Below are 13,303 nucleotides of genomic sequence, written 5' to 3'. Positions count from 1 at the left end.
AATATATATTTTTCTTGCATTTTAGCTTTTATTTACTACTTGTCAAAGATCAGATGTCAAAGAATTTAAATACGTTAATTTGACTTACCTGCTTCAGTAGCGTATCGGATGTTTGTGTTAATAGATACTTATTATAACTTATCTATTTTTATTAGAATTTTATATTTTTATAACAATTTTAATAACTACCAACATTTATTCACAACGTAAAATAAAAAAAAATATTGAGTCTACCCCACGTCTACCCTACATCATAGTTTTACATTTTTTAAATAAAATTAGAACGGCACTGATAAACCGGAATTTAAGTCGGCCATATTTGAGGCCCATCGCGGTGGACCTAAGATTTTTGATATGCTCCTTCCTTAGTCTTCTTATTCAAAGGGTTATTGACTACCAAATTGTCATAGTTTGGCAAATAAACATGAAATATTCTTGCGTTTGGCCTTTTTTATATACAGGATGGTCCGAACTGTATTTCGGAATCATCGGCAGCATATTTTGCAGAAAAAAAATAATTTAAAAAAATCGTATAAATATATATCTTAAAATGCTTATTTTCGGAGATACAGGGTGTAGTTTCACTTTTATTTCGATTATTTCCAAATAAGTTTTGAATTAACATCAATATTTGGATGAAAATGTGATGTCTGGGAGTTTTTTGACATGATAAATTTGATTTTGACGGCAATATGACTCCTATTTGGAGGGGGCGCCATCTACATGTGTTTTAACTGGTTTAAAGAGTAATAACTTCTTTCGTACCTGTATAAAACTACTGAGTGAAAAAATAATCTTCGAAAAAATGATGATAAAAACATTTTTTGTTGAACTTTTGGCACAAAAACATTTCAAATTTGTGATTTCAGTCTAATAACTATTTAGTCAACTTGTTTAATTTATGTCAGTGATGACAGGTATTGATAATTTCGATTCAAATTAATATCTCGAGAACCATTACTTTTAGCGAATTTTACCAAGAGACCTTTTTCACGTAAATGTATATTTTTTTACTCGATAGTTTTATACAGGTATGGACGAAAAGTTATTACTCTTCAAGCCAGTTAAAAAATATGTAGGTGGCGCCCTCTATAAGTAGGAGTCATATTGACATCAAAATCAAATTTATCATGTCAAAAAGCTTCCAGACACTAATTTTCATCCAAACATTGACGTTGCATCAGAAATTATTTAGAAAAAATTGAATTAAAAACAATCTACACGCAGTATTTTCGAAAAAGCGTTTTAGGACATACATTTATACGAACTTTTTTACTTATTTTTATCTACAGAATATTCTGCTGAAGTTTTCGGGATACAGTTTGGACCACCCTGTAAATATTTGACTACTGAAATCAAAATATATTACTGGTCAGCTATAGTCTAACCAAAGAGATGATACTCGACAGTGACAGTTGTGTCTGTCATTTTAACTCACAGGTAAATTGTATTTTCTGTCATTTTTTGGATGCCATCTGTCGAAATCTTCCCTCACTCATTGGACAGACCATATATTGTATTTTTATGGTCATGGAAAACAATATGACTGTAAAAAAACGAATTTAAATAAAACGTCACAGTAGGTTAATAAATAAAATGATATTTCTACAGCTACTGTGATGTGTGATGTATATTAAATCACGTATAATTTGCAGAATTTCTAAATATAAAGTAGCAGCTGTCGTAGTTTAGTCACAATTTTTTATTTTTTCTCTGTTAAGAAATATCCCCAAAATGAAATATATTTATTGAATTTAAAAGAATATTTTCATATATTATGGCCTTATAATTAATAAAAAATCAAACCAAAATTTAGTGTATATCTTTTTAGTTTTTTTGTTCTTATTTTTCTGTTTGTAACGATCGGAATAAGTGGAAAAGATACTATTACCTATTAATAAATAATATTTCGAAGTTATATTAGGAATTTTTAAGATTTAAGGACGATCTATTATGTGAACGGGCTTATAGTAATATTTTTGATTGTAATTTTTAAAAACAAATATATAGTACCTGTACATAGAAGTGAAAACATTTTTTATATGTTGCCGATACGCGATCAAATAAAAACCAATTACAAAATGTTGTTTTAGTTCAAAATTTGTCCCTACCTGTATATTTTAACTGGATCAACGCTTCGATCCGATTTTTAAAGGTAAGTATACAGGGTGTTCCAATAATAGAAAACGCTAGTGCAGTTTATTAAGGTAACACGATGGAAAGCGAAATTATCTGGTTAAATTAATAATTTTAAATATAACACCCTGTATATTATTACGTTTTTAGTTTCTACGATTAAAATAAAGGTAAATTTAATTAATAGGTTTATCACACTTAAACCTTACCGTTTTAAAAATATTTTCAATTTTGTGAAATTGCAGTAAGAATTTTAAGGCTTTATTTCTCCAAGGGTATTAAAGTTTTTAATACTAAATATTTACTGAAGTTTATTTATTGATCAGTTATTGTGTTGCAATAATAAAAATAAGTCTACCTCATACAGAGTGTCTAAAACTTTATTTTAAATAATTTCAAGCTTTAAACGGCAATAACTTGTTTAATTTAAATGAAATACCCTGTATATTTTAGGAGAATCAGATGCACAATTTAATTGTCTATCAAATTGTTTTATACCATTTTTTACCCATCCCTTCAAGTTTTCTTAGAAAATGCATTTTTTTATAACTTTTTATACCCATGGAATATTGACATTTTTATTTATTATAAAATTTATAGTTAAATTAGTTTAAACCATGATAGTGACAGTTGTGTCTGCCGATCTAATTCGCAGCTTAAAAGTATCTCATTTTTTGATTTGTTGGACAGACTATAACTAAACTTATTTGCAATGACTTGTCTGTTCCGAAAGACTGGGCCACCCTGTATATACATGTATTTGTTTTGATGTCCAGACAGAATGGGATAGACATAAATTAGATTATTTTCTTTATAGATTACCTGTAAGGCAGCGTAATTTTCACACCAAATCTCGTTTAGGTACCTAATAATAAAATTATACAGAATATTTGTAAGCTTGAATATTATTTTTCATTTTCAAAAGATAAAAAAAGAATTTATTTCTGTTATTTTCTAAATATAAATAAGTAAGGCACCTGCAATTTGATACAGTAGTAAAAAAACTTGATTTTTCACATTCAAAAAGTCTTTTTTGAGTTATTTTGAATCCATATGATCATCTGTTTCTGTCTCTTTGGGTTCTTTGTCCATTTTTAACTGATCACCTTCTTTGGTATATTTAACCGACTGCCTTTGGCTATTTCTGCCATACTGAGGATTGGTAAAAGTACTAGTTCCAGGTTTATACAGGGGATTTTCGTGTCTGCTCCACTTCATATTTTCGCGCTCTTTCTCGAATTTGGCGTATTCGTTTTTGTCGTGTATCGTGGTCACTAATTTCCAAATTATTAGTGATACTATGCCCGCTAGTATTATGCTACCAACTATGCCAATGATTAGCCCTGAAAAAATAAGAAAAACACATATACTTTACATCATCATTTAAAAATTATGTTTTTAATAAAACCAAAAATATCACTGTTGACTAAACTTTTTCTTATTTATACTATTTGTTTGAGCTTTACCCAGTATGTTTGGTGGTTCTGGACATGATTTCTTCTTTTCAGCAGTCAGCATTATAGTCTGATCATCGTAGCTGTACATGAAATTAATGGTACAATCGCCATCGACTAAATTCCGACATCTTTTAGCTCCTTCTGGCAAGGTTTCTTCTAAAGCATCCACCAGTTGGATGTCCAGGTTTCCACATTTTTCGGATATGTTAAAATTGTTATTAAAAGTGTTATTTTTCTCGTCTAGTATGAGGTGTTCGATGCAGGGCCTGAATTCATCACATCTGGAATATTAAAAAATATAAATACAGTTTTTAATTTAGATGAATAATTAGTTAATCATTTTGATTATCTGAAATCTCCTTCTATACTTTAAGTAAATAATGCCTTTATTGTCAAAAAATTTTGCAATTTGTAGACAAAGGTAAAGTAAAAAAATAAACAAACAAAAGAGAATACAAAACAAGTATAAAAATTACATTGTCAGTCTTATTGTTTAAAATAAACATTTATAAATGTTTACAATGTCAAAGAATAAAAAAATAAAAATAAGATTCAACAATATTTAGTAAGTTTATAGTAAATATAGTAATAGCAAATATTAGACCAGTGCTTACAAGATCAAATTCGATTATCAAAATATAAGTCATTTACATCGTAGAAAGCCTTGTCTAGTAAATAAGACTTCAATGCTTTGCGAAATGAAGAAAATGATGTTATGGATTTGATTTCAAATGGCAGGTGAACATTTTTTTCGAGTTGTATAATATTGAACTTTTAACTAACTCTGAGCGTGGGGTAAGTAGATAAAGATCTTGCTCCGCGTTCCTGAGTGGATGAGTGTGAGATGGCCTTTCTTGAGAAGCTGATACATGCTTACGTATTAGGCAAACGGATTCAAATATAAATAAGGAAGGAAGAGTTAATATTTGTAATTTTTTTTAAGTCCTGGCAATGAGTTCTGCTGTTTAGTCCCAGTGAATATCGAACAGCTCTCTTCTGGAGCTTGAAAATGCGGTCAAATTGAGTCGCATGTTGAGACTCAGGAGGTTCGAATAGCACCAAGATTTAATGGTGATTAAGTCATTTGATATAATCCTATGAAGTGCCGTGACGTCCTTGTTGCTCCAAGTGAAGCTAATGTATGTCCGCAAAAAGACATATTTTAACAGTGATGTTTATGTTAGCAATGTCGTTAATAAAAAGAAGAAACAAAATAGGGCCTAGTACTGAGCTTTGAGGTACTCCACATTCTATTGGCTTTCTAGAAGACAACGTGGTATCCACCCTCACAAGTTGACTTCTATTGCTCAGATATGACTTAAACTATTCAAGAGATGTTCCCCTGAACCCATAGTGCTGCACTTTATTAATTAGGATCTTATGATTGATATAGTCGAATGCCACAGAAAATTGTTGCTGTAGAATGATAGTAATGGAGTAAACTTTATTATGGAGGGAAAACATAGTATCATTTGCGGGCTTGTTGCTTAGAAATCCAAATTGATGTTCAGTAAGAATTTTGAACAGAAAGGATATCAGCCTTTTTTTAACTAACCTTTCTATGATCTTAGATAGTGTTGAAGGAATGCAATTGGGCGTTAGTTAGAAGCTTGATCTTTGTCTAATAGACTCTAGAAGGTGTACTACATTTTATTTTGTAATAATTGCAATATATTATCGATTAATAAAAAGACTAAGAAGAGATCAACTCCATACATTACAGACAGAAGCTATGCTATTTTGTCAATTTTGTTTGACGTTTCACTTAAAATATTTGCAGCTGATTTAAAAAAAAAATTGTTGCGTTTTTCTGTGTTTATTTTATAATTGTTTTTATGCAAAGTATATAAATCTGGAAGGGTATTGTGGTAGGACTTGAGTTCCACTCGAAAAATAATACTAAAAATGGGATTTGATCAAAATCCATTCTTAGAGAGAGGCTATGGCAAGTAAGGAGTTAACTATACAAAGTTTAATTTCAATTTAGCATATACATAGTATATCGTGGTGAATCAGTTAGTGGAATACAACATATCAAGTATAAGATATGAAAAATACTAATCTAATTACATTTTCTACTGACCTTTGTGCTGAGCAGCTGGTACAATCTTCACAGAAAGCTCCCGATCTTCGTTCAGTACCTTCCCTGCATTGGCACTGACCACAAACACAGTCTCCATGTCCAGAACAAATTTCTTTGGTACCTGGTTCGATACACTGACTGGTTTCAGTAGAACAGTCGCAACCTAATCCAGTCCAACCTAGTATGTATTCAGAAATTAATAAAATAATAACCAAAGTTGCTACATATACACATCGACAAAAGATCTATGACTCTAAATAAAAAAAATGCACCGGAAAAATCTTTATAATTTAATAAAGTAGATACTATAACCTATAGCATTTGATTTGTTTTATTACCCACCTTTTTCACAAATGCATTTTCCGCAATCGCATTTTCCTTTGCCTGAACATTTGAGAGGACAGGAAAAGTCATCGCAGTCGCAATATTTCCCATAAATATGCTCGTTCTCGTTCTGCCTAGATTTGCATTTGCAATTTCCGCAAATACATTTGCCTTGACCTAAAAATAATTCCTTATTTTTTATTTAATTCTATATATACCATACGATCGAGTAAAAAAAAACGTTGTCAAAGACGGCTGATATGATCCAACAAAGCAATAAAAAATATATATACAGGGTAACTCTGAAATAAGTGCATGTATTTAAAATGGTAAAATGTTTTGAACGCAGAAATACGCCTTTTTTGTTTTTGTTTTTGCAAAAAAAAAAATTGTTGAAAATTTCATATTTTTCTTGACATTGTTTATGCACTTATTTCAGAGATTATTATGAATCTGTACTTTTAAGGAAATAAAAAAATAATAATATGTGTGTAGGCAATTACCAGAGCATATTTTATTAGTTCCATCAGGCTTGATACAGGAAGCGACATCCTCACTACCATCAGCCATTCTGCCACATTTACAGTTTTCACCGAACCACCCATCGTGGCAAATACAAATTCCACATTCAAAATCACCTTGGCTTGAACAAGTGGTAGCTGAAAGTTCTTTGGATTTGGCACAATCACAATCACAGAATACTTCCAGCTCTATGGTCAAACTATCCTTCAAACCTTCAGGTTTGATCTCGATGATTCGCTTGTTATTATCTACAATGAAGAATACATAATAAATACTTAATTTTAATACTACAAACTTGTACAAATTTCAAGCCTTCATCTGCAATACCACAAAAATAAAAATGAAAAAATTGATCGATAAGGTGGTAAAAAAAGAATTTATTTATATGTAAGTATTGTATTTATGTTGATGTATAATAAATATAAGATTATAGTTTTTCTTCTTACCATATGGGTTACATTCCAAGGGTTCTATGGTCACAGTAAAATCTATAGTGTGTCCCAAGGTAACGTTACAGTATCCACTTTCACTCCCATTGATAAATCCAGGACATGAAGAACTGAAACGCACGCTGACATCTTTGTTGGCGTTTGAAGTTATTTTTACTGCACTTTGGATTTCCTAAAAGTCAAAATACAAGTTTTATTTAATTTTTACTACCTCCAAATCAGTTTGAAGTAATTGACAGTCAACTATTTTTTCGGACTTTATTCATTTACACCCTGTGTATATTAATTTGTAGGTATCCATATATAGGGAGTCTCTTAAATAAGAGCTAGTATCAAATTTGAAATTTCATATGCCTTGTAGTGTTGCCACGTCTTACGTTAACCACATTTTGCATATGTTTGTGTTTTTGAATATATGTTTCTTTTGTTCCAGATCTTAAAATACTTGCTCTTTTTTTAATGACACCTTGTATAAATTAAACAGAAAATAAATACATGTAAGTGCTTACGTCATAAATTCTTGAAACCATGTTTACGATATTGTTGGAATTTTCAGTTAAAATCGCCAGCTTAGAACCATCAATGGCAGCAGATATACCTCTGTAGTGGTTCTCCAAAATAGTCGCATTTTTCGTGATTATGGCAAAAATAATATTGATATTATTCTTTCTAGCTATGTAGTTAATGTGAGATACCGAAGGATAGTCATAGACTAAATCTGAAAAGGAAAACTGGAAAGGGTAACAAAAAAAAGAAGATTAAGATTTTTTTAAGATTCTTGTCTTACCCTTAGTATAGGTATCTGTATTATCCTTGGCATCTCTTTCTAAGTGACACTGTGCATCGTTTGGTTCAATGATGCCTCCAAGTTTGCCGTCTCCTGCGATATGTGACACTGCATCTGTTGACATTATCAAGAGATGTCTAGCTTCAAGTCTCCATCTAAAATATTATGCTCAAAGTAATATTCTTGGCATATGTTTTTGAAAAAAAAAGTAAAAAGTATCCAGACGCAAGTTTAATTTAAAAAAAAGCTTTTAGTAAATATATTTGCCTGCAAATGATTAACGCATCTAAAAACTCTTTATACTTTTATCTAATGTTAATTTTTGATAAGTTAGTTATGTCAATTTCTACGCTATCGAAAGATACGTACAACTTTTCTTAGGTAGGAACTATCGGAAGGAAATAGGCATTTAACTTAAGAGCCTTAGCCTTAAGAGCGATCAATTTATTAACATGGGAGTCGAAGAAATTTTTTTCGAAAGATTTTGCTTGATTGAAGTAAGAACAATCTTCGCACTGTCACGGGGTTTTTAACAGGACATTCTCTCCTCAACGGACAACTCAGTAGATTGAAGCTAAGAAACAACGGCGAATGCTTCTGTAGTTGATAAATACTGATACAATGCTGTAGTTGATATAGCTACAGGTAAAACTTCCAGCTACTTTTGGCTTACCTGACAGATAAAACGTTATGTGTTTTATATGCCAGGTAGAAGACAGACATAGGACAGATTAAAAAATAGCTGGAGAAGTGCAGTCAGTTTTCTAGACGTCTTTTATTATACCTGACAGACAAAACTGATCGGTAAAGTGTTTTATGTGTATGTTTAATAATCTTCCTATTAAAATTAAATCCTGTAATACGCTAAATAAATGTAAGATAAATTTAAAAAATTATTTGTTGGGAATGAACTTTTATAGTGTGGAGGAATACCTCCAAATTGTAATATGAGACCTACGAGTATATGATAATTTTATTATGATCTGTTGTGTTTGTTTTTGTATATTTTGTATTATTTATCTGTGTTAGTTTTAAGAATTTATTGACTATTCCTATACAATAATTTTACATTGTTTTATGGAAATAAATAAATAATTGATTGACTGATGATATAATAAACTTAAAAAAAATAACTTTTGACAGAGGAATATTTAAAAACATTACCCTATATTATCGCACACCATGGCTTGCATCAAGGCATCGAATCCACTTTCTGGAGTGTCCATATTTCCAGATATTCGAGTTTTGGTCACTACGTCCGAAAATTGCCTGGGATCGTCAGTCATGGGCAAGTGATTTTTGAAACTGTACGGCGACTCACATTGATAATTGTTGGAACAGGGATTTTTTAAACTATTCAAAAACAAATTAGCATTTATTTTATTAATATATTCGCCTGTTGTTATAAAAAAAATAAAATCATATAAAGATAAAGTAAATAAAAACAGTGGACTTAAGAATAATAGTATATTGTTTTATTAGGAGTAAAAATGAAACTTTTTGTGGCTAGGCTGTACGACGACATTACAGGCGAGGCACAAAAAGTCATTTTTACTCCGAATAGGACATGCTATTTTTTAAAACGCCACAACTAAATTTTCAAACAATTTCAAACGTTCCTAATATAAAAAGATTTAAAAGTAATACCTGGTAATTAAATTGTCAATCACGTCGCAAAAATTAATACTTTTGTGGCGTTTGAAAAAAAGTGTGTTTTTTTTTTAATTTTTTGAGTGTTAAGTGTAAATTAATCTTTCTAAATTTGATTCTCTATAGTATGAACTCTTTTTAGTTTGAAGATTACATGAATTACTTCCGAGGATTGCTGATATCATCTGTTAATATCTAATAATTCTAAACTTCTAAAAATTTAATCTGTAAAATAATCAGAATTTGTTTTATTGTAAATGAAGTACACTATTGAGAATAATTATTTTTAGTTCCTTATATATTTGTTGGTTTTTGGTGAATCAGTATCAGTTAATAGAAGGCAAATTTTTATTTTATGTGGTTTGATGTTATCATACATTTTTTAACATAATATATGCAATAAAATGGTATTAGTTCCAAAAATTGTTCATATTTTTTTTATTATTGGGTGGGTCTCAAAAGCGGCTCATCTCTATAACTTTTTTATTTTATCAGATAAAAGAAAACGAGATTTGATTGTTTTCGGTCACTTCCTGTTTTACCAACAAAAAATGACTACAACTTTTCATTTTTAAATGGCACCATCGGTATTTTTTTACTTTATTTGATAGAAAATGACACTCTGAATAGAATGACATATCATATGTCAACTTTTGATATTTTTGCATCTGAGCTATTTGAAATTGTAACATGCGGTTCATAACGACAATTTGACTCGAAATACCAAGTGTGTGGTACCAAATTATTCGTAAAAAATGCTTTTTCCAAATATGCTAATGAGCCATCCTCGTTCCATTTGAAAAAATTGAGATTTGATTAAAAATACGATTTGGCCATCTTTTACTGGGCAGGACAAGACGCTAAAAACATTAGACGATCAGATCTATTTTTTCCAAGGCTCCTTGATTATGACGATGTTTTTTTAAGCAAATATATCAAAAGTTTACATATGATATGTCATTTTCTATTGAACAAAGTAAAAAAATTCCCAGAGTGTCATTCAAAAATCAAAAGTTGTAGTAATTTCCGGTGAAACAGGAAGTGACCGAAAATAATTGAATACGTCAATCAATCCTAAATTATGTTATATATACTGACACAAAAAATCTCGTATTTTATATCTGAAAAAATAAAAAAGTTATAGGGGTGAGACACTTTTGAGACGCACCTGGTATATGTTTCTATGAAGTAAAAATATTTGACTAAACTATTTCTAGTAAAGAATAATATTTATTATATTGTAATAGTTTATTTCTTTTACAACATTAAAATAACTTAGCAGAATAATAAATTAATAAAATAATAGCTATTACAACTATTATTGGGTGTCATATTATGTTTGTAAAAATATTAGTATAATGTTTAGTAGTTTTTTATTTTTCTGTTTTTTTTTGGAGTGTACTAATACTTACGCGCTTGGGTTGGTATTAACGTATGGTAAGGACAGTTTGTCCACAAAACTGCCAAACCCAATCTTGAAATTGTTAGATTTCTTCCTCATTTCATTGGCTATCGTTTGTCCCAATGTACCAACTCTTTCTTTAGAGGATAACATTGAAAATGACAAGTCCATCACGTAGTACAAATCTAAAAGAAACAATAATTTTATTTTTTGAATGTTCATATAATTTCCGTTTTCCGTTTATAAAAAAATCAAATGTGTAAAGGTCAGTTCACATAAGTCAGTCAAGTCTCAGTTCCGGTCAGTCAAACAGTGTCAGTTACGATAAAAAAATACACTGTTACCTTTAATTAGGTTTATTTTTATGACAGAATAGCTTACCTATTGGATAATTCACACTTTGTTGATACTGGAGTTTGATTTCATATTTCTCGTTCTTCCTCAATGACAGTCTAGCTCTTTGAGGCCTGATCTGTTGAGATTCTGACAGTTCACCATTTTTTAGTATTTGAAAAGAGGACCTTGGGTTCTCTTTCTCACGAGATCGACATAGTGAATCTTGAACTGTTGATAAACAGTAGGAACCATTTACCTAAAACATTTCACAATCAAAAAGGATACTATACTAGATTTTTTTAACTAAGGCACTTAAAAGTGGGCTCAATTTTTGTTTAGCTGACACAGGCGCTGTGCACAATTTTAGAGGCCATAAGTGGGCGTGCTATGTGCGCAAACTAGTCACCTAACTAGTGCCCGATTCCGAAAATTGGAACCACGAAAAACAATAAAGAAAAAACAAAGTTTATAATCTGTATCCCTCTGTGCTACTATAGCTCATACTTACACCAGAAAAGTGTTTAAAATCTAAAGCAGGAACACGTTTTCATGTAACTGATTTCAGTTATTCTAAAGTCGAAAAAAAGGTATTTCCGCAGAGAAACTTTTATTATTTTGTGTTTCAGAAGGCCTCTATATACTGGATGTTTTTTTATGGGTGATTTGTCGCTTATAGTAACTTTTGCCCTTAAAATTTCATTGGAATCACTAAAAGCACTCGGAAAAAAAATTATAATAAATCGAGAAAAAAAAATAACCTCCTGTAGTTAAGCAGCACTACACACGATCAACTCATTATACTATCAATTCGAAGTTGGTCAAAGAATGCCTAGAGAACCTGAATAAATTAGGCAAAGAAAATAAAGTCTTCCTACTCTGGGTGCCTGTTCACTAAAGGGATAGAAGGCAATGAAAAAGCAAATGATCTAGCTAGAAAAGGAGCGAACACTCCACTAACTGGACCAGAATCGTTCTGTTTTCCAAGCGGAAATCAATTAAAGGAGGAACTGAAGAACCTGGAACACTCCATCCGTAACCTCCAACGGTCTAAGACACTCGATATACTACACGATACACCATATATATACGATATACTACTACACTGACTATATGATGAGTTATAACTTGTTATAACTCAAGAAAGAGGAACACGCAATGGATCTGGAAGGTCGCGGTGATTAACTCCCTCCCTAAACATTCTACATTCCACAACCCCCTGTAGTTAAGAAAGAAAGCAGAATCGGATTTATGTTGATATAGAAAACACAAATCTTATTTTTATGTGAGGAATCTCCCCACGAGAGATGGCACATGCTGTTTGAAACACACTGTATAGAGTACATCGGACCAATTAATTTTTCATGTATTTTTTTCTGACAAGTTATGAACAAAACTATGAATTAACTATTTTGTTATATTTAAAACCTTCAACTGAATGAATCACAGACCGAGCATAGAAATAAATAAAAGGTGACAAAAGTAATTTGATTGTTTGTGCAATTATGCAGATATTACTCACCGGTTGACCACACCAGAAACACCCTAATTCCTGTATACACTGTCCGCAAGTCTGTTTAGACTGACAGTTTTGACTTAAACTTGATTCTATATTAGTTAACACTAAAAACAACACCAAACACTTTACACAACTATCAAAACAGTCCATTTTGAATCACTTTTCTTGAGCAAAAACGAAAATAAACATAAACAATAGCGCTTGTTTCTCGATTTAAAGCATTGTTTACACATTCAAAAACTAGTCAGTCGATGTCATTGATTTTACATCGCGAGTGGCGGCGACATTCGTACTGTGGTACTCGTGTTTACTGGCTAGTTTTATAAATTTAGTTATTCTCGTTGCGTTCGTCAAAAAGAGCGGAAACATATGAACGATAAGGAAAAACCGCCAGCTGAATCATTAAAAAATTACTTCCAGCGAATAGTTTATTGAACGCTAATAACAATATTGTCTCGAGTATTTTTATTTTCTGTTTTTGTATGTTTTTGACTCATTTGATACTTTGCAGAAATAATTAGTAATTAAGTTGATTGGGATATGAAATGTCGTTTATCTATAATTAATTGATGATATTTACTGATTATTTCCCGTTTGTCAGAATGAAAGTACCTACTTAGTGTTATAATTCTGAGCTATTT

The 13,303-nt window shown here is 30.9% G+C and overlaps 1 protein-coding gene across 1 annotated transcript; it reads right to left on the bottom strand.

Annotated features, from left to right (window-relative positions):
* Nucleotides 1–3,039: 3,039 nt before the first annotated feature.
* LOC115886412 (integrin beta-PS-like) lies at nt 3,040–13,030 on the bottom strand. The gene is made up of 12 exons (XM_030905542.1): nt 12,666–13,030; nt 11,192–11,402; nt 10,821–10,995; nt 8,923–9,111; nt 7,759–7,913; nt 7,481–7,689; nt 6,969–7,143; nt 6,504–6,770; nt 6,019–6,177; nt 5,677–5,854; nt 3,603–3,874; nt 3,040–3,479 (listed from the first exon to the last, which is right to left on the bottom strand). The coding sequence occupies exons 1-12, from the start codon at nt 12,810–12,812 to the stop codon at nt 3,175–3,177; spliced, it is 2,442 nt and encodes an 813-aa protein (XP_030761402.1). The 5' UTR covers nt 12,813–13,030; the 3' UTR covers nt 3,040–3,174.
* Nucleotides 13,031–13,303: the final 273 nt, after the last annotated feature.

Source organism: Sitophilus oryzae, unplaced genomic scaffold (genome assembly GCF_002938485.1).
Source record: "Sitophilus oryzae breed Bouriz unplaced genomic scaffold, Soryzae_2.0 scaffold_488_pilon_pilon, whole genome shotgun sequence".
Lineage (NCBI taxonomy): Eukaryota > Metazoa > Arthropoda > Insecta > Coleoptera > Curculionidae > Sitophilus > Sitophilus oryzae.
Note: the sequence above shows the minus strand (reverse complement) of the source record. Positions and strands in the feature narration are given on the sequence as shown.